This window comes from Toxorhynchites rutilus, chromosome 2, assembly GCF_029784135.1.
Source record: "Toxorhynchites rutilus septentrionalis strain SRP chromosome 2, ASM2978413v1, whole genome shotgun sequence".
Taxonomy (NCBI): domain Eukaryota; kingdom Metazoa; phylum Arthropoda; class Insecta; order Diptera; family Culicidae; genus Toxorhynchites; species Toxorhynchites rutilus.
This window is the reverse complement of record NC_073745.1, coordinates 173,879,669-173,905,263: the sequence shown is the minus strand read 5'-3', so window position 1 is coordinate 173,905,263 and position 25,595 is coordinate 173,879,669. Positions and strand designations below refer to the sequence as shown.

Genomic DNA, 25,595 nt, shown 5'->3' with positions numbered 1-25,595 from the left:
GTGGACTTCATACTAAACACGTTCAAAATTCAAGACCCCCTCAGAAGCCTTATTTCTGCCTTGCTTCCATCTTTAAAGTCTTATCTTAAGCAATTGACTGCTTCATGGCCCCTCCTTGCATCAATCATATCTTTCGATGGATAATTCATCTAACGTAGTAGAAGATATGATCAATGTGCTACAATGGAACTGCCGTAGTCTAGTGCCTAAACTAGACTCGTTCAAATTTTTACTTCAAAATTATGATTGTGATATATTCGCTCTTTCCGAAACATGGCTTTCTTCTGACACAGAACTCAACTTCCACGATTTTAATATTATTCGCCTGGATAGAGATGATTCCTATGGAGGAGTACTTTTAGGGATCAAAAAGTGCTACTCTTTCTATAAAATTCCTCTCCCAGCTCTATCAGACGTCGAAATCGTCGCTTGTCAAATAACTGCAAAGAATAAAGAACTCTGCATAGCTTCAGTATACGTTCCCCCGAATACTTCCATTAGCCGTAGTCAACTTTGGAATCTAATTTCGATTCTCTCAACCCCAGTTCTAATTTTGGGTGACATGAACTCCCATGGTACTGGGTGGGGCGATCTTTATGATGACGCTAGGGCGGCTATTTTTTACGATTTATGTGACGATTTCAACTTGACTATCTTGAACACTGGTGAAGTGACACGAATTGCAAAACCTCCGGCTCGGGAAAGCCGACTCGATCTATCTTTGTGCTCAAACTCGCTATCATTAGATTGTCAGTGGAAGGTCATCAATGATCCCCATGGTAGCGATCACTTGCCAATCAATATATCAATCAAGTGTAGCCCGCAATCCACTGAACCATCTCGAGTTCCATTTGATCTAACAAGGAACATCGACTTGCAAAAATTTGCAACGGCGGTAACAATCGGTGTCGAATCAATAGATATACTTCCACCATTGGAAGAATATCGATTCTTCGTCGATTTATTGTATAAAAGCTCACTGGAAGCACAAAAACGAAAAGTTCCAAGTGCTTCATTTAAAAGAAAACCAGCCACTCCTGGCTGGGACGATGAATGCACAAAATTGTATTTGAAAAACAGGAAGTGGGTTATATCTATGGTATAACCGCAAGGGTGACGTAGGACTATCGTTGATTTAGAGTTCATTTGTATGAAGTTGAATCTGAATGAATGAATATTTGGAGAACTTCGAAAACGAGAGCGTTACGTTGGAGGCACAAGGTTTTATGCATCCAATATTGGATACGGAAATATCCTACTGATGGGGAAGAATAATCTTCAGAAGCTATCCTGTTGATTGCGATTGATTGAATATATTTTGAAAATTCCCAAAGGAACTGGCAGATTATTTTCAGTAACGATTAGATATTTCCACATTTTCCTCGATACTGGAAGCCCACCAGTGGTTAATGCCAACTCGATAACCACCTGTTAATAGCACTTGATTGAAACATATTTGGTCACAGTGTTACATGGATAGAAAACATTCAATTAAACTCTTTCACATGAATATATTTTGAAAATTCCCAGAGGAACTGGCAGATTATTTTCAGTAACGATTAGTTATTTCCACATTTTCCTCGATACTGGAAGCCCACCAGTGGTTAATGCCAACTTGATAACCACCTGTTAATAGCACTTGATTAAAACATATTTGGTCACAGTGTTACATGGATAGAAAACATTCAATTAAATTCATTCACATGAATATATTTTGAAAATTCCCAAAGGAACTGGCAGATTATTTTCAGTAACGATTAGATATTTCCACATTTTCCTCGATACTGGAAGCCCACCAGTGGTTAATGCCAACTCGATAACCACCTGTTAATAGCACTTGATTGAAACATATTTGGTCACAGTGTTACATGGATAGAAAACATTCAATTAAACTCTTTCACATGAATATATTTTGAAAATTCCCAGAGGAACTGGCAGATTATTTTCAGTAACGATTAGTTATTTCCACATTTTCCTCGATACTGGAAGCCCACCAGTGGTTAATGCCAACTTGATAACCACCTGTTAATAGCACTTGATTAAAACATATTTGGTCACAGTGTTACATGGATAGAAAACATTCAATTAAATTCATTCACATGAATATATTTTGAAAATTCCCAAAGGAACTGGCAGATTATTTTCAGTAACGATTAGATATTTCCACATTTTCCTCGATACTGGAAGCCCACCAGTGGTTAATGCCAACTCGATAACCACCTGTTAATAGCACTTGATTGAAACATATTTGGTCACAGTGTAACATGGATAGAAAACATTCAATTAAACTCTTTCACATGAATATATTTTGGAAATTCCCAAAGGAACTGGCAGATTATTTTCAGTAACGATTAGATATTTCCACATTTTCCTCGATACTGGAAGCCCACCAGTGGTTAATGCCAACTCGATAACCACCTGTTAATAGCACTTGATTGAAACATATTTGGTCACAGTGTTACATGGATAGAAAACATTCAATTAAACTCTTTCACATGAATATATTTTGAAAATTCCCAGAGGAACTGGCAGATTATTTTCAGTAACGATTAGTTATTTCCACATTTTCCTCGATACTGGAAGCCCACCAGTGGTTAATACCAACTCGATAACCACCTGTTAATAGCACTTGATTGAAACATATTTGGTCACAGTGTAACATGGATAGAAAACATTCAATTAAACTCTTTCACATGAATATATTTTGGAAATTCCCAAAGGAACTGGCAGATTATTTTCAGTAACGATTAGATATTTCCACATTTTCCTCGATACTGGAAGCCCACCAGTGGTTAATGCCAACTCGATAACCACCTGTTAATAGCACTTGATTGAAACATATTTGGTCACAGTGTTACATGGATAGAAAACATTCAATTAAACTCTTTCACATGAATATATTTTGAAAATTCCCAGAGGAACTGGCAGATTATTTTCAGTAACGATTAGTTATTTCCACATTTTCCTCGATACTGGAAGCCCACCAGTGGTTAATACCAACTCGATAACCACCTGTTAATAGCACTTGATTGAAACATATTTGGTCACAGTGTAACATGGATAGAAAACATTCAATTAAACTCTTTCACATGAATATATTTTGGAAATTCCCAAAGGAACTGGCAGATTATTTTCAGTAACGATTAGATATTTCCACATTTTCCTCGATACTGGAAGCCCACCAGTGGTTAATGCCAACTCGATAACCACCTGTTAATAGCACTTGATTGAAACATATTTGGTCACAGTGTTACATGGATAGAAAACATTCAATTAAACTCTTTCACATGAATATATTTTGAAAATTCCCAGAGGAACTGGCAGATTATTTTCAGTAACGATTAGATATTTCCACATTTTCCTCGATACTGGAAGCCCACCAGTGGTTAATACCAACTCGATAACCACCTGTTAATAGCACTTGATTGAAACATATTTGGTCACAGTGTTACATGGATAGAAAGCATTCAATTAAACTCTTTCACATGAATATATTTTGAAAATTCCCAGAGGAACTGGCAGATTATTGACGTAGGACTACGTCTAACCGGAAGATATAGGGGGTGAAATGGAAATCTAGGCACTGAACAAGTAGGAAAAAATGCAAGATTTGGAACGCTTATAACTCGAGCATTTCTCAATAGATCGCAAAGGTTTTTGCATCAATTGATAGGAAATATATCTACGCATCTATCATAACGAATAACATTTCATTTTTCTTGAGATAAATAATTGAATAATTGTGAAATATTAAGCATTGTCAAAATACACTATGTGCCCATTTTTGATTGGTCCATTTTGTGCTCCTCAAATCGTACCGACCAAAACGGGCAACCAGAGCAGCAGCGAAATAGAATGAAGCACGATTGGAAAAGAAAAAGAACAAAATGAACGAAACATTGGCTCACACATGCGTAATTCTCGAGCCAGCCAGTCAGCTTAAAAATCCCCGCTCCGCTGCCGTAACGATCATTCTCATTCAAACCGTACACCACATCGGTTCGCATCACAACACATCAACAAACCAACCCAAGCAGCCATGTCTGGACATGGTAAAGGAGGAAAAGTGAAGGGACCGTGTTGATCTGGAGTTCCCCGCAAGGGTAGCTAGGCCGAGCGCGTTAGTCCCAGTGCACCAGTCCACCTAGCCGGCGTTATATAGTTTCGGCCGCCGAAGTGATCGAGTTAGCTGGCAAAGATGCTCGCGACGATAAGAAAACCCGCATTCAGAACAGAACACATTCGGTTCGGTGGACATCAAGACAACAGGCAGTTGCAGCGAGTGGCGAGTGGCAAACGCAATCGCAAAACGGCATCAGGTAGCAGAAGAAAAAAAATTGTTCTTTATACAAACTGCTTTGGTGGCAAATCCAGAACAAGGCGGCATCGAGGGCGTTCGAAATGGTTTTGACGTTGGAATACGTCTAACCGGAGTATATGGGGGGTAAAATGAAAACCTAAACACGGAACATGCAGGATAAAATGAAAGATTCCGAATGCTTATAATGCGAACATTTCTTACTGGATCAGAAAGATGTTGGCATCAATTGATAGGGAATATTTCTACGCTTCTATCGTACTTAAGAAAATGTTATTTTTCATTAGTTGAACAATTGAATAACTGTAAAATGTTGAACGTTATCTAAACGCCCTAACTGCCTCATTTTGATTGGTCCGATCTACGGTTTCCCTAACACAGCCATCAAAACCAAGCAGCCTTGGGAAAATCGGCATCGCAAATACATGAAAGTATGTTCCCGAACACAGACTTCAAAACCAAGCAGCGTTGGAGAGATCGGCATTGCAAATACATGAAAGTCGGGGGTATTTTTGTTCCGACTGAAATGTATTTCCCTAACACAGACTTCAAATCCAAGGAGCGTGGGGAAATTGGCATTCCAAATACATGTAAGTCGGGGACATTTTTGTTCCGACTGAAATGTGTTTCCCTAACACAGACTACCAATCCATGGAGCGTGGGGAAATCGGCATTGCAAATACATGAATGTCGGGGGTATTTTTGTTCCAACTGAAATGTACTTCCCCAACACCGACTTTAGAACCAAGGTGTCTGAGAAAGTCGGGGGCATTTTTGTACCGACTGAAATGTGTTTGCTTAACACAGACTTCAAAACCAAGATGTCTGGGGAAATCGGCACAGCAAATAAATGCAAACTGCGGGTACTTTTGTATTCGCTTGCCTTTGTGCAAACTAGAATATGTTTCCTTTAATACGGTCTTCCGGGGGTACTTCTACACTTGCATGTTTTTTTGCACTCCTAAAAGTGTTTTCCTAACACGGATTACAAAAGTGGGTACGAACACTACGCTTTGGCCCAGCTATTCAAGATTGCATTGAAGGATATGCCTTCATATCCTCTGCTCACTGAATTCCTACGCATACCATTTGATGATTGGGCAAGATGTTGATAATCTATTGCTGCGATGACGCCTGTTGATTAAACAATATGCGTTCGACGTACATGTCAAAATCGAAACTGAGTGCCTGAAGTTCATCAAATCAAGCAAATTCGCGGTTCGAGAAATACGTACACTTGAGAGATGCAAACTTCAGAAGGAAACGTGAAATAAAATAATCGTTTGATAATTCTTCCGTTCACATGTTTTGTCCTAGGCGTCATACCAAACGTAAAAGGACTGTCATTAAATTTACTTGTAACGAATGCATGAATAGATCTTATATGGAATAATACAATCTTTTTACTCACATGGCAAATATATTGAATTCAATTGAATTCGGGAATTGTTCTATTCAATCAAAAATTTAATCAATACAAACAAATGATTGCTACGCTAAGATAGTCCCACGTCAACCTTGCGGTTATATCATAGATATAACCCACCCATTTTTTTTCAGTAACGATTAGTTATTTCCACATTTTCCTCGATACTGGAAGCCCACCAGTGGTTAATACCAACTCGATAACCACCTGTTAATAGCACTTGATTGAAACATATTTGGTCACAGTGTTACATGGATAGAAAACATTCAATTAAACTCTTTCACATGAATATATTTTGAAAATTCCCAGAGGAACTGGCAGATTATTTTCAGTAACGATTAGTTATTTCCACATTTTCCTCGATACTGGAAGCCCACCAGTGGTTAATGCCAACTCGATAACCACCTGTTAATAGCACTTGATTAAAACATATTTGGTCACAGTGTTACATGGATAGAAAACATTCAATTAAATTCATTCACATGAATATATTTTGAAAATTCCCAAAGGAACTGGCAGATTATTTTCAGTAACGATTAGATATTTCCACATTTTCCTCGATACTGGAAGCCCACCAGTGGTTAATGCCAACTCGATAACCACCTGTTAATAGCACTTGATTGAAACATATTTGGTCACAGTGTTACATGGATAGAAAACATTCAATTAAACTCTTTCACATGAATATATTTTGAAAATTCCCAGAGGAACTGGCAGATTATTTTCAGTAACGATTAGTTATTTCCACATTTTCCTCGATACTGGAAGCCCACCAGTGGTTAATACCAACTCGATAACCACCTGTTAATAGCACTTGATTGAAACATATTTGGTCACAGTGTAACATGGATAGAAAACATTCAATTAAACTCTTTCACATGAATATATTTTGAAAATTCCCAAAGGAACTGGCAGATTATTTTCCAGCAATGATTAGATCTTTCCGGAACTTTCTCGATGCTGAATGGCATCCTAACGGAAAGAGTTCTGCGCGTGTATGTGTCGATCCTTCGCCGTCCACCTCCTCCAGCACGTTAGGCAACGATGTTGTCTTGTCGATGTCCTCACGAAAAATGAATGTGTCTCACCACCAGAATATCGCTTAAGTATGCTTTTGACGTAGGACTACGTCTTTCATTTCTATACCGGGGTGTAAAATCAAAGTTTCGAAAACGAAAGCGTTACGCCGGAGACCGAGATTTTGAGCGTTAATAGCTCCTAAACAACTGAACGAAATGGTATGATAAACACTTCATTCGAAAGATAAAATGTCTACGCGTTATATACTTTTTGATCCAAAAACTTGTTTCAATAGTCTTAAAATTGCTTTCAAAACAGGCTATTGAAATCACCAATCGGTATATAAGCGAGCGGCGCTCGGAAATCCACTCAGTTCTAATTGAACAGCGATTGGAGCATGTTGTCGCTGTTGCGGTGAAGCTCTTTATTTATCATGAAAGCGCGGATGAACGGTGTCACCAAGAGCCTGTTTGTGCACCCTAGGCCAGAAGGGAATCTATCAGGAGGAGAGTGATGCCACAAACGGTTCCCTGGGAAGACATCGCTACACACACATACACGCGCGGCTATTAACAGGTGGTTATCGAGTTGGCATTAACCACTGGTGGGCTTCCAGTATCGAGGAAAATGTGGAAATATCTAATCGTTACTGAAAATAATCTGCCAGTTCCTTTGGGAATTTTCAAAATATATTCATGTGAAAGAGTTTAATTGAATGTTTTCTATCAATGTAACACTGTGACCAAATATGTTTCAATCAAGTGCTATTAACAGGTGGTTATCGAGTTGGCATTAACCAGTATCGAGGAAAATGTGGAAATATCTAATCGTTACTGAAAATAATCTGCCAGTTCCTCTGGTTTAAAAATACATTCATGTGAAAGAGTTTATTTGAATTATTAAACTCATGTGAAAGAGTTTATTAAACTTCAAACAAATGATCTCTAAATCAACGATAGTCCTACGTCACCCTTGCGGTTATACCATAGATATAACCCACTTTCTGTTTTTGTGTGTGATTGAACCGAGAGAAGGTGTGGTTTACGATGGCAATTTGGAAGGCAAACTAGAGGGGAATGAACTCTCTGAGCTCGGAACTTTCGGCGACTGAGCAATAATCGATTGCGGGCGCATACAATATTGGATACGGAAATATCCTACTGATGGGGTAGAATAATCTTCTGAAGCTATCCTGTTAATTGCGATTGATTGAAAAACCACAAAACCAAATGTATTTGGTCACAGTGTTACATGGATAGAAAACATTCAATTAAACTCTTTCACATGAATATATTTTGAAAATTCCCAAAGGAACTGGCAGATTATTTTCAGTAACGATTAGATATTTCCACATTTTCCTCGATACTGGAAGCCCACCATTGGTTAATGCCAACTCGATAACCACCTGTTAATAGCACTTGATTGAAACATATTTGGTCACAGTGTAACATGGATAGAAAACATTCAATTAAACTCTTTCACATGAATATATTTGGAAAATTCCCAGAGGAACTGGCAGATTATTCTCAGTAACGATTAGATATTTCCACATTTTCCTCGATACTGGAAGCCCACCAGTGGTTAATGCCAACTCGATAACCACCTGTTAATAGCCGCGCGTGTATGTGTGTGTAGCGATGTCTTCCCAGGGAACCGTTTGTGGCATCACTCTCCTCCTGATAGATTCCCTTCTGGCATAGGGTGCACAAACAGGCTCTTGGTGACACCGTTCTTCCGCGCTTTCATGATAAATAAAGAGCTTCACCGCAACAGCGACAACATGCTCCAATCGCTGTTCAATTAGAACTGAGTGGATTTCCGAGCGCCGCTCGCTTATATACCGATTGGTGATTTCAATAGCCTGTTTTGAAAGCAATTTTAAGACTATTGAAACAAGTTTTTGGATCAAAAAGTAACAAGTATATAACGCGTAGACATTTTATCTTTCGAATGAATTGTTTATCATACCATTTCGTTCAGTTGTTTAGGAGCTATTAACGCTCAAAATCTCGGTCTCCGGCGTAACGCTTTCGTTTTCGAAACTTTGATTTTACACCCCGGTATAGAAATGAAAGACGTAGTCCTACGTCAAAAAATATTTTTTGGACCATCGGTTAACTTTAAAAAATCCATATCTCAAAAACGAAAAAATAGCATCTGTGGAATCGAGATATGTCATGTAAAACATCTCAGCTTTCAAGAAAAACATAAAAAATATAGCGCTCTCTAGTCCAAAGCCATGAAAACAATAACGAACAACTGCAATCGATAATTACAAAAATTAAATCCATTTTTTTGCAAGTTCAATATTTTTTTAATTTTTTTAAAAAACCAGCTCATTGGCTTCAATTATATATTTGAGGCTGTCAAAAAAGTCCTGCGGTATTTTTTTTGAATTTTCATTTGTTCATAAAATTAGTTACAATCATCTGTTTTAAGTCGAATATGCACCGTTTTGTTCGATGACTTGTTCCCAACGAGATGCCAACTTCATAATACCCCTGTTATAGAAGCTCGCTTCCTTATTGGCAAAAAACTCGGATAGCCAATTTTCACAGGCCTCTTTTGTGGCTAACTTCTGACTACCTAGCTCGTTCGCCATGGACAAAAACAGGTGGTAGTCACTTGGTGCAAGGTCCGGACTATACGGCGGATGCAAAAGAACCTCCCATCCGAGCTCCCGGAGCTTCTGGCGCGTCACCAAAGAAGTATGTGGCCTGACGTTGTCCTGATGGAAGACAATGCGGCCTCTGTTTATCAAAGATGGCCTCTTCTTCATGGCAGTACAGGTCCGAATTGAGCGTTTGGCCATAGGGAAGCAGCTCATAATAGATTATTCCTTGACAATCCCACCAAACACACAGCAGAACCTTCCTGGCCGTTAATGAGGGCCTGGCCACCGTCTGAGCCGCTTCAGCGGGCTTCGACCACGACCGTTTGCGCTTCACGTCATCGTAAGTAACCCACTTTTCATCGATACGGTCAAAGATGTTTTTTTGCGTCAACGTGTGTGGCACCCATACATCGAGCTTCTTTGTGAATCCAAGCTTCTTCAAATGTTTAATAACGGTTTGATGACTTATCCCCAGCTCTTGGCCGATGCTACGGCTCCTACTATGCCGGTCTTTCTCGGCTAATTCAGCGATTTTGTCGCAATTTTCGACGACAGGCCTTCCGGAGCGTGGCGCATCTTCGACGACCTCTACACCAGAACGAAAACGTTGAAACCATCGTTGTGCGGTGGAAATGGAAACTGTATCGGGTCCATAAACTGCACAAATTTTATTGGCAGCTTGAGATGCATTTTTGCTTTTGTCATAGTAGTACTGTAAAATATGTCGGATTTTCTTTTTATTTTGCTCTATATTTGCGACACTATAACTCACGAACGACTTAACCAAACAAAACACTGTCAAGGACTATGTAAATACCTTTCCAACAAGTTATAGTACGACTCGATACAATGAATACAACTAGAACTACGCGCTTACAACGGCACCACGCGGAAATACCGCAGGACTTTTTTGACAGCCTAATATATCTAAATCTAAATCGATTCAGTGGTTCTAAAGTTATGAATTTTTGAAAATAGTTTCGGGAAAAAGTGGGAAAAAATTATTTTCCGGAACACCCTAAAATAGAAATGGTCACCCTAAAATAAAAAAAAAACAGGTCTAATGTGTTGCAATAAAGAACAAAACTACCACTTTTCATCGAAATCTGAGAATCACTACATCGGTTTGGCATGAAAAGGCTGTATATATATACAAAATACACATATACAAAATATCAATGATGTACAGAAGACAGTCTTAAGTGCATCGCGATGAACAAAGTATTAATGAGTCTGTGAAAAATAACGTTAAAAGACATTTATAGTATACCCTCGGAAACGTTTTTACTAACGCGCTGGGTCGATTTTTGAGACAAACTAGTTCTGAATAACGAGTTCCCGTATCTGTGGAGTATGTACGATGTTTGAATTATTGAAAACCAAAAGCGTAGCAAACCTTTCATACACATTTTTATGATTATTTTGATAGAAATACATCGTCACATTTCAACCGAAAACAAACCTCGTTAGAAACCGTAATGTCTTCTCCACAATTAAGCAGGTAGTTGACTCAGAAGATTACGTCCATCATCAACACGAAGTGCAGATTGCTTTACCGTTTACTAGCACTAGCGGATCATAACTACGCGGATTTCATTTGGTCAGCTTCGCTAGCGAAGCTGTTTTCACGTTAGAAAAAAACGTCCATTTCACTTTTCCTATGTTTGTACGTATTAAAATTCGCCAATGTCGTATTTTGCTCCCACAATAAAATCTTGGAGTGAATTAAGCATTATTCGCAGGTTGTTATTCTGTCAGTTTCTGATACCTTGCAATATGAGATGCTCTTCCAAAGATGCAATGGTCAATTGACGGAAAATGTAGTTTGTTCATTTTATAAGCTTAATTATTTTTGCCTTTGATAACAATACCTCTTTTATAATGTTGATTATCATAAGAAAAATAACACTCCTGTTCGTTGGACCTTTTTTGACATTTCAATTGGATCTTTTTTGCTAAGACAAGACGTGACAACCCAGCAAACATTAAATCGTATAATTTTGCACGTGCCAAGTCTTACAAGAAATCCGAATAAATCATAATCTCATATAATATCAATCAAATATATTTGAAATCGCATAAAATGTAAAAACTCGATTTTATATACCATTATCAAATTAAGTCGCAATTCGGTATAATAAACATCAATTTTATGATGTGCATTGTCGTGAAATATATTTAATCCGCATCATATGCGTATATTACGCTGATGCAGTTTGTGTGTCGTATAAGCGTATAATTTAAATCGATTCAGTACTGTAGTAAATCGTGTTGCACGCTGAAGAAAATCATGAAACAGTAAATCATATTAGATCATAATAAAGAACATATTACATCATATTGAAATGTCAATGAAATGCTGATGCACTCGAAAGTTTTAACTACTGTTGAATTAAATTTCAGATAGCCGCGCGAGATAGCTGGTGGATGATAATCCAGACGACCGGAGTTCGAATCCACATCGCAGCAGTTTTCACCAAACATCAGTCTGTGCCATTTTAAACATTCATATTCCACTCCCAACACAAATCAATCAAACAATTATTATTTCCACAACATAAATACTCATATATAAAAATGGCGATTCTTGAGGCTATAATAAACATTTCACGAAAATATTTTGCGCACTTGGTTTTTTCTATGTCTGTAATAAATCGTATATGAGTATGGCACAAGTCGTATTTGGTGCTTTGACAATTCATGAATATATTCATATTAGATCGCAATTCAATTCAACATAATCGCTATTATAGCCGGTCAAAGTTGCATATTCATCCAAACAAATTCGGTAAGCATTTGTCATGTATGTATATGGCCTCCACTTTTGCATGCATATGCCACTTAGGCGCATTATATGTCAATCAAATTTTAGGGCATATGATGTTGTATATACGCTTGTTATACGATTTAATGTTTGCTGGGAACTGGCTTCTTACTCTTCTTTCTACATTTTCGTTGATCAAGTGCTAGATAACAGGGAAGCGAGATATGAAGGTTGCCAAATATTATAAAATTTCAGAAGATTATTTTCCCATGAGAGAAACATGTGTTCTTCGTATCATGTATTTTCTGAGTTGTACCTTTTTTTGTATCAATTATTCAGCCGAATGTTGCATATGTTAAACAATTTTGATATTTCTTATATTGGCACGCAAAAAAAATAATGAAATGTGGAGAGAGCAAAGAAAACTTGAAAACGTAGAATTGATAGCACGAGTATGATGTGTTGAAATACATGAGTTAAATTTATGGTTCATTTTATATATCAAGAGACTATGGGCCTTATTCCCGTATACACTTCACGATGAAAACGAAATGATCGACATGTCATTGAACTTCTTTTTACGAGTTAAAGAAGCGTCGGAGATGATGATGGGTTTTTAGAATGAACATTTTTCGAATAGAAATTATGAATAAATATTAACTTCTCCGTATCAAATTAGCATTCAATGTGAATGGAAAACTTTGTTTTCTTCTTGTGGTAAAATAATCTCACAAAAATTTTATCTGAAAATAATTTGACATTATAATGATTAGTTTTAGCGGAAATATCAGAAAGTGTATAGAAAATAGGTTAAGTAAGTAACGTAAGAAAGACGTGCTTCAAGTGGATAAATAACGCCAAGAAAAAAAAATGGTTCAGATTTTAGCAATTTAAAACTGCCTTCTGGTCGGCTATTCTGATAGAGTAATAAGCCTTGTTGAAAATTAATTTTGTATTCAGATGTCGACACCGTACTGTTGTCATCGCAGATACACTACATTTCGTTTTCACCGTGAAGTGTATACGGGAATAAGACCCTATAATTCAACCCTGCTATCATTAAAATACTAATAGTACTGAAATATTGATAAAATTATAAATTCCGTTATTATAACATAGCGTTTATTCAGGTTTTTTTGTATGTATGTTTCTAATTTGATTGTTAATGCATTACTAAAATAATTGAATGCTCTTCTCTGCTAGGCCGCCTCTATTATGCTATGCTAGATGCCAGGAGAATCGCAAAAAGGTGTGGGGGTGAAACTTGCGATGCAAAGTTTCCCTTTCTCCAAAGAACAGAAAAGAGGACGTAAAAGAAACAATATATAGGGAATCGATAGTATAATTTTTCACTAAATTGAAATGTAAATGCAACCATTATTCAATTTTTAATATTTTTGGGAACAGTTGGAAATCCCATTCTTGTATATTTATCTTCGAAAATTATTTTCCTCATCAACCAATCAGAAGCCTAGTTGTGAGTGGTCCGAATTTGACAGAAAAAGTGGTCCGGAATCGGCCCCCTATTGTCATGTCTCGTCTCAGCTTTTTTGACAGCCGTTTTGATTGAGTCCGCACTACCTATGTTAAATTTGTGTGTTATAAACCATTTGCGGTCGTATTAAATTTGGACATGGGTATCGTACTGGTCGGAATTATTTCTACCTGAAAAGCAGTGATGTAGAACTTTGTGAGATTATATGCAGCATATCTATAACTTGATAGATTATAAGAGATTATAAGAGACTTCAGATAAGTATTTACGGTACTTACGTATTAGCGTTACCAGAGCCGAAATTCAATAGATAGAAATTTTATATTTCGCACGGACACTCAGTAATTTTTTGTATTGTTGTTGTTTGCACTGTTTCGCTATTTTAGTGCTAAGTATACGTATTTTGGATTTGCGGTATGCCATCGGAGCGTCACTCATATTTCGAAGCAAAAATCCAAACTGAAGGATCGTCTCCTATGTTTCAAACTAACCGCGCAATCGGTGGTACACAGGTTTGCTTGCTTACCATGACAGACATACTTTGGTTGTACATTGTACCGTATGTCAATCACATTTTTTTCCGATTTTCACCAGATATTTCAATGAAAAATGTTTTTATTTAGCGTTCAAACTAACAAACATAACAAACAAGTTTAAAATCTGAGTTAATAACTCAAGAGAAAGTCAATGAAAAGAACGTTTGCCAAGTGCTTTGATTCGGTTTGTTCATGCTACCCACCACTAACCGTCTATGGCGCTGCGCACAGTACAACTGTAGCCATGTACAGCGGTAAAATAGGTCCGTACAGGTACAACGATTGTACCGAGTTGCTTGCATGGTTCTAGCGCTGAACATGGTGACAGACACACAATTCTCGAAGAACAACGCTAGTACAGTTATATGTCTGTCATAAGTATTACATCCACTCTAGAATAAATTTCATCGCGAAAAATAAATTCATAATGAAAATTGCGCTTCGGTGGCGCTAATACTTGAATGCCGTAAATCCCAAATACGCTTACAAATATGCAATACGTAGCTCTAAAAAATAAAATAAAACGCTGAAAACAACAAGACAACACAATACAGAAGATAACTATAGAACGAACCCCCCGTGCGAACAATAAAATTGGTATCTATTGAATTTTGGCTCCGGTGACACTAACACGTAGGTACCGTATTTACTAAACATGTGCTTCAATGTATTACTTTCATATAACCATAGCTTTTGTAAAGGGTGTGTCACATCAAATTGCATCACGGAAAAAACGCTGTAGAAATTTAATTTTTAGGAATTATATCTTCAGCTTTTGCTTATAATCAGATAAGAGTGTATAGATCACGTTGGCCATGCTTCACTGTCAATTTTTCGTAAATTTGGAAAAATGTCGTCGAACGAAAAAGAGCGTCGTGAATTAATCCTGCGCACTCATTTCGAGAATCCGGAGTTCTCACATCGGGACATCGGTAAGATGCTGGGAATCGTCCAATCCACGGTCAGCAGAGTACTAAAACGATACTTCGAGAACCTAACCATCGACCGGAAGGTGAAGAACGGCAAAAATGGATGCTCCGTCAGTGAAAAAGATCACAAGCGCGTAGTTAAGCAGTTTAGACGTGATCCGAGAAGTTCGGTCCGGGATGTCGCCAATAAGCTGAATTTGTCAAGTTCATTCGTCCAGCGGACCAAGCAGCGGGAGGGCCTGCGTACATACAAGGTTCAGAAGGCTCCTAACCGCGACGAAAGGCAAAACATGGTGGGGAAGACGCGAGCCCGGAAGCTGTACACCGAAATGCTGACGAAGCCGCATTGCCTGGTAATGGACGACGGAAACCTACGTCAAAGCGGACTTTCGTCAGCTGGCGGGCCTGTTGTTCTTCTCCGCAGAGGATAAATTCAGCGTTCCGGAGGAGATTCGCAAGCAGAAACTATCCAAGTTTGCCAAAAAGTACATGGTGTGGCAAGCGATCTGCTCTTGCGGAAAGCGGAGCGCCCCCTTCGTGATGACCGGTTTACCTTAAGGAGTGCCTACAGAAGCGCTTACTACCACTATTGAAGCAGCACGAGGGCCCGACCATCTTCTGGCCGGATCTCGCTTCGTGCCACTATTCAAAGAACGTGTTGGAGTGGTACGAAGCCAACGGGGTCACCTTCGTGCCAAAGGAAATGAACCCGCCCAACGCGCCGGAGCTTCGCCCAATAGAGAAATATTGGGCGATTATGAAGCAGGCCCTCCGGAAGAGCCCAAAAGTTGTCAAATCGGAGGCGGACTTGAAGAGAAAATGGATTTCTGTTAAAAAAAAACTACAACCTGACGTTGTACAGAACCTTATGGACGGGGTAAAGAGGAAGGTGCGGGCATACGGGCTTGGGCTCGAAGTATGAATAAAAAGAAAATGCCAAAAGTTGTTTAATAGTTTTTATTTTACTGTCTAAAGGATCGGTCTACTGGGCGAATTTCTACAGCGTTTTTTCCGTGATGCAATTTGATGTGACACACCCTTTACCATGAGACTGAAGATATTGTTTTCTGGTCGGACCGAGTTTCGTGCCATTACGCTAAGGCCACTCTGGATTGGTTAACCGTCCATAACAACCCGCAGATGAAGGGCCACTTCACACACAAAGTGCCCCTAGAAGGTGCTGCTGTGGCTGCCAATCAGCGAGAAAGGGATGTCGAATCCGCTCTTCTCTAGCTTCGGGCTGGCCGTGAACGGAGAAATTTATAGTTCGAAGTGCTTGCCGGAAATTGCGTCGTTCATCAAGAAATACCACGAAGACGCGGTGTTCTTGCCGGGTCTGGCGTCGGCCCAGTACTCGAAGCGATCGTTAGAGGAGATGGAGGGATTGAATCGGCGAACACGTCCAACGTCGTAAAGATCTACTCAAAAAAAAATTGTCGCGAAAACTGAGAAGATATTTGATAAATAAAACGAAGAAAAAACTCAAAAACATGCTTGCACAATGTTTTTTTTGACGTGGGACTACGTCTAACCGGAATATATGGGGGGTAAAATGAAAACTGTTGGGTTAGGGTCACCAACTCTAATTGAGCACCACGTTTTTAGTATGTGAGGTTTAAGAAATTTGGTGTAAGAAACTTCTGGAAGTGGTATGGCTTAAATTACCCTTTTAACTGCGCTGACTACAATGCTAGTTTAATAACTAGTTCTATATTTAGGTTTTATAATTGCACGGTAGAATAAGTTTTAGATTTAGGAACTTAGGAAAATATATAAATAATTAGAATAAGAATAAATGTTGTACTGGTACACTCAAAGCCTTCTGATCATTTTGACGTAGGACTACGTCTAACCGGAAGATATAGGGGGTGAAATGGAAATCTAGGTACTGAACAAGTAGGAAAAAATGCAAGATTTGGAACGCTTATAACTCGAGCATTTCTCAATAGATCGCAAAGGTTTTTGCATCAATCGATAGGAAATATATCTACGCATCTATCATAACGAATAACATTTCATTTTTCATGAGATAAATAATTGAATAATTGTGAAATATCAAGCATTGTCAAAATGCACTATGTGCCCATTTTTGATTGGTCCATTTTGTGCTCCTCAAATCGTACCGACAAAAACGGGCAACCAGAGCAGCAGCGAAATAGAATGAAGCACGATTGGAAAGGAAAAAGAAAACAATGAACGAAACATTGGTCGCAGTCTCACACATGCGTAATTCTCGAGCCTGCCAGTCAGCTTAAAAATCCCCGCTCCGCTGCCGTAACGATCATTCTCATTCAAACCGTACACCACATCGCTTCGCATCACAACACATCAACAAACCAACCCAAGCAGCCATGTCTGGACATGGTAAAGGAGGAAAAGTGAAGGGAAAGGCAAAATCCCGCTCGAACCGTGTTGATCTGGAGTTCCCCGCAAGGGTAGCTAGGCCGAGCGCGTTAGTACCAGTACACCAGTCCACCTAGCCGGCGCTATATAGTTTCAGCCGCCGAAGGGATCGAGTAAGCTGGCAAAGCTGCTCGCGGCGATAAGAAAACCCGCATTCGGAACAGAACACATTCAGTTCGGTGGACATCAAGACAACAACAGGCAGTTGCAGCGAGTGGCGAGTGGCAAACGCAATCGCAAAACGGCAGCAGGTAGCAGAAGAACAAAGTTTGTTCTTTATACAAACTGCTTTGGTGGCAAATCCAGAACAAGGCGGCATCGAGGGCGTTCGAAATGGTTTTTTTCAAAACCACGAGTACAAAGTTTTCTAAATTGGAACCATTCCATAAAACAAGGCGCTTTTCAGGGCCATTAAACCTTCCAAAAAAGAGTTTAGGAAATACAGTTCAATGCTTTCTAAAACATTATCCAAAATAATAATAAAACACAAATTGATTTTTTCATAATTTGTTTGCCAGGATCTGATGAGTATGTGAATTTGACAGTTGTTCTGAGCTTATTGATAGTTGGGGACTTTCCTGATTATTCAATTTTCACCAATTCTTAAATTGTTTCCAGATTGAAAGTACAGTAATTTACAATTAGTTCGACATTTAGCTAATTGAACGGACATGTAATGCGACTTATTTAGTTGGACATTTTTGTAAACATAGAGATCCAAATTATGACCCCACATTGAAAGTCGACACTGTACCACTGTCATCGCAAATGTTCAATTACAGGTTAAAATCGCCTCCAATGCGACACTGAGTGGCGCTTCGGCACGTCGCATTGAATGTAATTTATTGTACAACATGTCACAAAGCTGGATGGGAAGAAATTTTCCAACTGTGAAAGCTGTGGCGAGTGGCAAATGCAATCGCTAAACAGAAAGGTTTAGCCGAACAAGATGGGGATATCGAGTAATAACAAAACAATAAACTCTTTAGATTGAAGATAATTTTGTGATCCTGAAAAGGACCCTTTTTAGCCTGCATGTGAATCCAACGAGCGAACAAATCGTAATGAATGTATTTTTTTGCCATCGCTCCCTTTTAACGCTCATTCGTTGGACTCGCCCCTCTGGCTGAGTCTGCCGATTTGTCTCTATCCTGTGAGTGTGTACCGCTAGAGTATAAAACACGCGGACCCCAAAAAAATATCTTATTTTCTTTCAAACCGTAAACCCGTGTGGTTGTACGGTATCGGCATCGTGGACGTAACAAAGGAGGACAAGTTAAGGGAAAGGCAAAGTCCCACTCGAACCGTGCAAGTGTCCAGTTCCCTGTTGGTCGCATTCACTGATTGCTCCGCAAGGGTAAAGGCCGAACGGATTGGTGCCGGAGCACCAGTATACCTAACAGGGATTATAGAGTTTCGGCCGTCGGAGTGCTCGAGTTGGCTTGCAAAGCTGCTCACGACAATTTGAAAACCCGCATCAAGAACAGAGCAGCTTCGGTTCGGCGCTCATCAAGGCAACAATTAGTTTCAGTGAGTGGCAAAGTGTTTCTCCGGCACGTCGCATTAAATGTAATTTACTGAACAATATGTCACAAGCTGGATGGGAAGAAATTTTCCAACTGTGAAAGCTGTGGCGAGTGGCAAACGCAATAGCTAAACAGGATGGTTTCACCGAACAAGATGAGAATATCGAGTGATAACCAAAACACAACACCAAAGGTTCTTTTCAGAACCATCAACATATTCATAAAGAGTAAACAGTAAACTAATCCATTTTTCAGGTAGATAGGTAGGTATTCACGTAGGAGAAGAAAATAAAACAATATATTTAAAATATATATTTAACAAAAGCTGTCCCCTTTGTATAGTCCTACGTCACTCCGGTTATGTCCCCGACATTACCCACCCGTCTTTTTTAATAATTCTTTTGTTCCATCCTTTTATGACCCAGTAGCGTTACATGGCATTCTTCTATCGCCATGTCACTTGTTGACAGCTGACGCCACGTCGTAGCGTGAGGCGTTGCTGCGATGAGGGGTCTCGTCGTAACATACTCCCGCCCGTAAACCTCGGTGAGAGGCCACAACTCTAGGAGCATCGGCAGCAGGTTTACTGTTCAACTCGACGTCCAAAACAGCTAATTTCACTACTGGTCTGCGTAAGACCCCCGACGATGTCCGCACCAGCGCTTGCCGCACTCTACCGTCTCGTCCTGGGAAAACTCGCTCAATTCTTCCTCGTATCCACTGGTTCCTCGCCGCCCCGTCAACTACCAGTACTAAGTCACCGGTCTCTAGATTCTTCACGTCCTCGAACCACTTGCATCTCCGTGTGATCATCGGGAGATATTCCTTGAGCCATCTGCGCCAGAGTTCATCCGTGATGTACCTGCCCAATTTCCAGTTGCTTCGTAGTGTGCAACGGTTGTCCATCTGTTCAGTAGGCAGGAACTTTGTCCCAGAAGAATTTCCCAACAAAAAATGGTTGGGAGTCAGGGCCTCCTGATCCGCGGATTCCAACGGAATGAAAGTAAGTGGTCTGGAGTTTATCATTCCTTCTGCCTCCAAGATGATCGTCTCGAATGTCTCATCATCTGGCTTCCGCAGGACGTTCAAAACTGATCCTATCGCCACCTTCACCGATCGAACGAGTCTCTCCCACGCTCCACCCATGTGTGGAGCAGCTTGGGGGATGAACTTCCAGGTGGTGCTTGTTGTAGTGAACTTCTCAGATAGAGCTTTGTTACTTGCACCCTATGTGCTTTCAGTTCATTGCTGGTACCTTGGAAGCAGGTAGCATTATCAGTCCAAAATTCTCTGGGAAGGCCTCTGCGTGCGACGAAGCGTTGTACTGCCATAATACAAGATTCGGTGCTTAGCGAGTGCACAATCTCCATATGTATCGCTCTAATCGTCAGGCATGTGAATAGAGCCACCCAGCGTTTTACGTTGCTCGTGCCAACCTTCACAAGCATCGGACCGAAATAGTCCAACCCGGTGAACGTAAAGGGTTGAGTGAATGCTGTCAGACGCATCTCGGGAAGCGGAGCCATCGCTGAAGATCTTGGCATCGCCTTGGTTACCCTGCAGAAAGTACATGAGCGTTCAACTTTATCCAACAGTCGTCTTAGGGCAGGTATTTCGAAGCGCTGGCGGATTTGATTGAAGATGGTCTCTCGGTTGGCATGACGGAAGCGGCGATGATACCAGTCTACAATGAGGAAAGTGATTAAATGTTGGTTGGGAAGAATGATCGGAAACTTAGCTTCGGTCGGTGCATACGGTGCAGCACCAATTCGACCACGGCTACGCAGAACGCCGTTCTCATCCAGGAATGGACACTTGGTGTAGATAGGGCTGGATTTGTCTACGGTGACGTGGTGATTCTCTGGTGACCCTTGAGTCTTGACGAGTTTGTTGATTTCGTCCGTGTAATACACGGTTTGAGCGGTTTTCAGCAGTTCTTCCTCGGCCCGTCGAAGTTCTTCGCTGGTAAGGTTTCCGAGTTCAAGTTTATCCTTCGATCGACACCTGCGAAAATTTTCGATGCCTCGGAAAACATATGCGGCTACTCTATGCATTTTGGTCCATCTATTGAACCTCTCGAATACCATGTTCGGAGCGAAGTGGGTGGCGTGGAAACGAGTTGGCCGAAGCTCTTCTTCTGTTGGGACGATTGTTCGCTGCTTATGCCAACGTTCTTCTGGCTCGTAGAGGAAGGCCGGTCTCTGGAACCAGGGGTTGTCGATTGTCACAGGCATACCATTCCTCCACTTGGTAGCAAAATCCGCAATGTTTTGCTTGGATGGCACCCACCGCCATTCTGACTGTTGCGTAGAAGAAAGAATCTCTCCTATTCGAACGGCTACGAATTTGTGGTAGCGCCGATGATCGGTGGAGCGTACCCACGCTAGAACGGTACTGGCATCACTCCAGCAGAACCGTTGACTTACTGTGTACGTGTGCTGTTTTTGAACAGTTTCCATAAATCGAGCGCCCAAAACTGCTGCCTTTAGTTCGAGTCGAGGTATGGAGAGCGTCTTCAGCGGTGCTACTTTTGTTTTGGCACCGACGAGTTTCACCTGTGTTGTGTCGTCGTTTTCCAAGCGAAAGTATACCACGTAAGAATATGCGGATTCGCTTGCATCCACGAATAGGTGGATTTGTAAATGAGAGTAGTCCTTCGTTGAGCGGAAGTAGCATCGTGGTATGCGGAGTGAGTCTAATTGTTGGAGTAAAGCCACCCATTGTCGCCAGCGTTCGTTGAGATCGTGTGGAAATTCTTGATACCACTCTATCCCTGCTGCCCATAATTCTTGGATAAATATTTTGCCGTGAATGAGTAGGAAAGCGATGAGACCTAGCGGATCAAATAGGCTCATGACCACTCTGACTACCTCGCGTTTAGTTGGGATGTGACCATTTTCCAAAATGTGCTGTAGATCCTCTCGCGTACCGAAGGCGTAGATGAACACGTCATCATGCGGAATCCACTTCATCCCTAGCACCGACTCGCATTTCCCATCACGTTCCAAATGTAGGTTTTTGGGTTCTTTCTCCGTAATTGTTTCTCCTACTCCTTGCAGAACTTCAGGTTCGTTGGATAAGAAGCTGCGAAGAGTGAAACCTCCTCTGGAGTGTACAAGTTTCACTTCATTCGCCACCGCAATCGCTTCGTCGGTGGTCTCGAAGCTGTCCAAGTAGTCATCAACATAATGTTTGTTCTTGATGGCTACTGCGGCTCTCGGATACTCACTGGCGAACTCATCTGCGTTGAGATTTTTGACGTACTGCGCTGACGCCGGGGAGCAGGATGATCCAAATGTGGCTACGTCCATGACGTAAACTTGAGGTTGATCTACTGGTCGATTTCGGAATATGAAGCGTTGTGATTGACAATCAGGAGAATGAATTTTAATCTGGTGGAACATTTCCATGACGTCACCACTTACAGCCACAGGGTATTGGCGGAACTGACATAAGACCATTGCAAGTGGCGCCAGTAGGTCAGGTCCCTTCAGGAGTCGGGAGTTGAATGAGACTCCACCCACTTTAGCTGCCGCATCCCAGATTAGGCGTACTTTACCGGGCTTCCGAGGGTTTGTCACGACGCCTAGAGGAAGATACCACACACGGTTAGCCTCAACAGAAGTCAATTCGGCCAAGCTCGCTCGATGTGCATATCCTTTGCTTTCGTAATCCGAGATCTGTTCATGTACGCGCTCCTTCAGTTCTGGATCTCGTTGAAGACGACGTTCTAGAGACTCCAGACGACGGACGGCCATGGGGTAACTGTCTGGAAAGTTTGGTTCATCAGTACTCCATAGCAGACCGGTTTCGAATTTCGATCCATCTGCTGTGCGTCGTGTTGTCTCTCGTAGCAGTTGTATTGCACGTTGCTCGTCCTTCGACTCATGAACTTGATGCGCCTCAGCAACTCCAGCATCCTCCAGTGTGAAGTAGTCACGAAGCTGTTGATTCAACTCACGATCACGATCCGAGACTGTTCCAACGTGGAACCCGATAATCATCGAATTCGTTGCTTGATTTGGAACATACCCATAAATGCTCCACCCCAGTCGACATTTCGCTCCAATAGGATGGGAGGGTCCTCCTTACGTAGTTTCAGAGGCACGCATAACCTCAAGTTATCTAGACCAATCAATAATTTGGGCTCGACCAACTCATAGTCACTAAGCGGGAGCCCACGCAAATGAGGAAAACGATTTGCTAGGTCCTGATACTTTATACTTTGCGTAGGAAGCACGAGACGACTCACCGTACGAACATTGGAAAGGGTGTATCGGGAGCTAATTTTTTTACCGGAGATGTCGAGCTGCACGCATTGTGATTTTGGCTCGACTCGTGTAACATTTCCCGTCCACTTCAAAGTAAGTAAGTCTTCCCATTGACACCCAGTTCTTTCGCAACGGTTTCGTCCAGTAGAGTGTACGACGAACCCTCGTCAATAAAGGCAAATATAATTTGCGAGGAATTGTTGCCATATAAAATGACAGGAAGAATGCGGAAGAGTGGCTACTGGGATTCACCGGAAGTAACATGGCTGGATGAAACGTTTATTTGCTCGAAAGAAGAAGACGAGTGTAAAAGTGTATGATGCTTCTGACGGCATCCGTCAACCTCGCAACCTTTCCAAGAACGACAAGGCCATTTGCCGTGATTATTCAGGCATGTTCTGCAGAGGGCCTTCTGTTTAACTAACTTCCAGCGTTCATCTACACTGGCACCATTGAACTGATGGCACTCAGACACACGATGGCCCGCACGACCGCACGAGAGGCATACCTTGCCGGGTTTCGTGCTAGCTGGAGTGCTGCTGGACGTAGACGCTGGAGTTTTATCTGCAAGATGAGCTTGAATTATACCAGTATTTCCACCCTTCGGTTTGATGGTTCTGCTTTCATAATTTGTGGTGTGTTTCTGAACGCTGAATCCCGGCACGGTGTAGGAAACTTCGCTTGCTGCTGTCACCAAACCCGACATGAATTTCCCGAAGGTGTCGAGTGTTACGGGTTGACGATGGGTTTTGTAGACTGCCCAATCGAGTCGTAATGAGCCTGGCAGTTTTTCCACTAACTCCTGAAGGAGTACCGGATTCGTTAGATGATTAAACTGCTGCGCTGCTTTGAGATGGTCAACCAAATTCTGCACTGCTATGCCGAAATGCATAACAGTCTCCAACCGATCGTGTTGCTCGATCGTGGGTGCCGGAACTTGTTGGATTTTATTCATCATCGATCTGATGAGAAGATCCGGTCTCCCGAAGAGCGTACGCAGGGTCTGAATGACGTGCGGTACACTAGCTGGCAGGAGCAATCGGCTTTTCACCGATTCGAAAGCGTTCCCACCGCTGAAGTCGAACGAGATTTTCTGCGTCCGAGTAACCGCAGGTGGTTGTTGACTGTTCGAAGTTACTAATAAAAATGGGCCAATCCTCTGGGTTTCCGCAGAAAACAGGCAGGTCCTTTCCTAGTACCTGTCTCGCAGCGATTTGAGTTTGCGATAGTGTTCGAATCGAGGTAACAGGAACTGTCGACGCCGGTTGCGGTATTGGAACCGGGTTACTCAGTTGAACTGGTGCAGTAGAGGGTACTCCGATTGGAACAGATGGGTTGGGCAATGAAGCGAGAAGACTCTGTAGAGGACCTACGACCGGAGGTGAAGGGGGTGGCACCTGTGGTAACGACATGTCCGGAAGCGTTGGTTGAATAGGATTCTGAGGAACTACCGTTAGCGGATGTTCTGGGTCTTCAGGATTCGGGTTTGTAAGGGGTATGTTTGAATTCCCTTGTACATTTCCATCTGATCTTCCAGGGTTTTGACCGTCTAGCCAGTCTTTCACCTTCTGGCCGGAATTTACGACCGATCCACTCCTACTGCTCGCTTCTGCCATCTGCCGAATGATACTCTGCCGCTTCTCAAATGATTCTTTTTTTATCTGCTGCTGCTTACGCTTCATCTCCAACTCCTCTTGCAGTTTACGGCCACGGAGGCGATTCTTTTCTTCCAGCTGATGCTCTTCCTCTTCTAATAACCGTTTCCTGAACCCTGATCTTCCAACAGGGCTTGTTCCTTCATCGTTTTCTCTTCTTCGATGAGTTTAAGCTGCTTTGACAACAATACAGCCCTTACACTGGAGATCACGCTATCTGGTGGGCCTGGGTTCTTCTTTCCTTTCTTGGAGCCTACCTTTGAACCCGCCTTGGATCCTTTTGTAGAACGTGTTCCGATCCCTGGAATTTGCAGATGATCTTTGCTGGATTGTCCAGGTTTTGAGCACTGCTTACACGCATATGTAGCGCTTGGCTGTCGGATTTGCTCGTCCACACCGGCGCATCCAAAGTGCTCCCACAGCTTGCAGAAGTCACACTGGACCATTTCGCATTCTGCCGAATCCGTTCGTTCACAGGATTGGCAGTTCCGAGGGGAATTTTGATCTGCCATACTTCCGATATCCGAACAAATTTCTTAAAGAAATGTTGGGTTAGGGTCACCAACTCTAATTGAGCACCACGTTTTTAGTATGTGAGGTTTAAGAAATTTGGTGTAAGAAACTTCTGGAAGTGGTAT

The 25,595-nt window shown here is 41.4% G+C and overlaps 3 protein-coding genes across 3 annotated transcripts in view; 1 reads left to right on the top strand and 2 right to left on the bottom strand.

The window, feature by feature from the left end:
• Positions 1–16,516, top strand: part of LOC129766404 (homeobox protein Hox-C1a-like) — a 202,395-nt gene extending 185,879 nt beyond the window's left edge. The window contains exons 5-6 of the mRNA XM_055766929.1: positions 11,782–11,833; positions 16,419–16,516. Coding sequence (XP_055622904.1) covers positions 11,782–11,833; positions 16,419–16,516 — 150 coding nt within the window. The remainder of the gene's footprint in view (positions 1–11,781; positions 11,834–16,418) is intronic.
• Positions 16,517–20,140: 3,624 nt separating this feature from the next.
• LOC129766403 (uncharacterized) lies at positions 20,141–23,035 on the bottom strand. The gene has a single exon (XM_055766928.1). It carries the CDS (start codon positions 23,033–23,035, stop codon positions 20,141–20,143), a length of 2,895 nt encoding a protein of 964 aa, XP_055622903.1.
• A 505-nt stretch (positions 23,036–23,540) lies between these two features.
• Positions 23,541–24,257, bottom strand: LOC129766402 (uncharacterized). The gene has a single exon (XM_055766927.1). It carries the CDS (start codon positions 24,255–24,257, stop codon positions 23,541–23,543), a length of 717 nt encoding a protein of 238 aa, XP_055622902.1.
• Between the last annotated feature and the right edge of the window lie 1,338 nt (positions 24,258–25,595).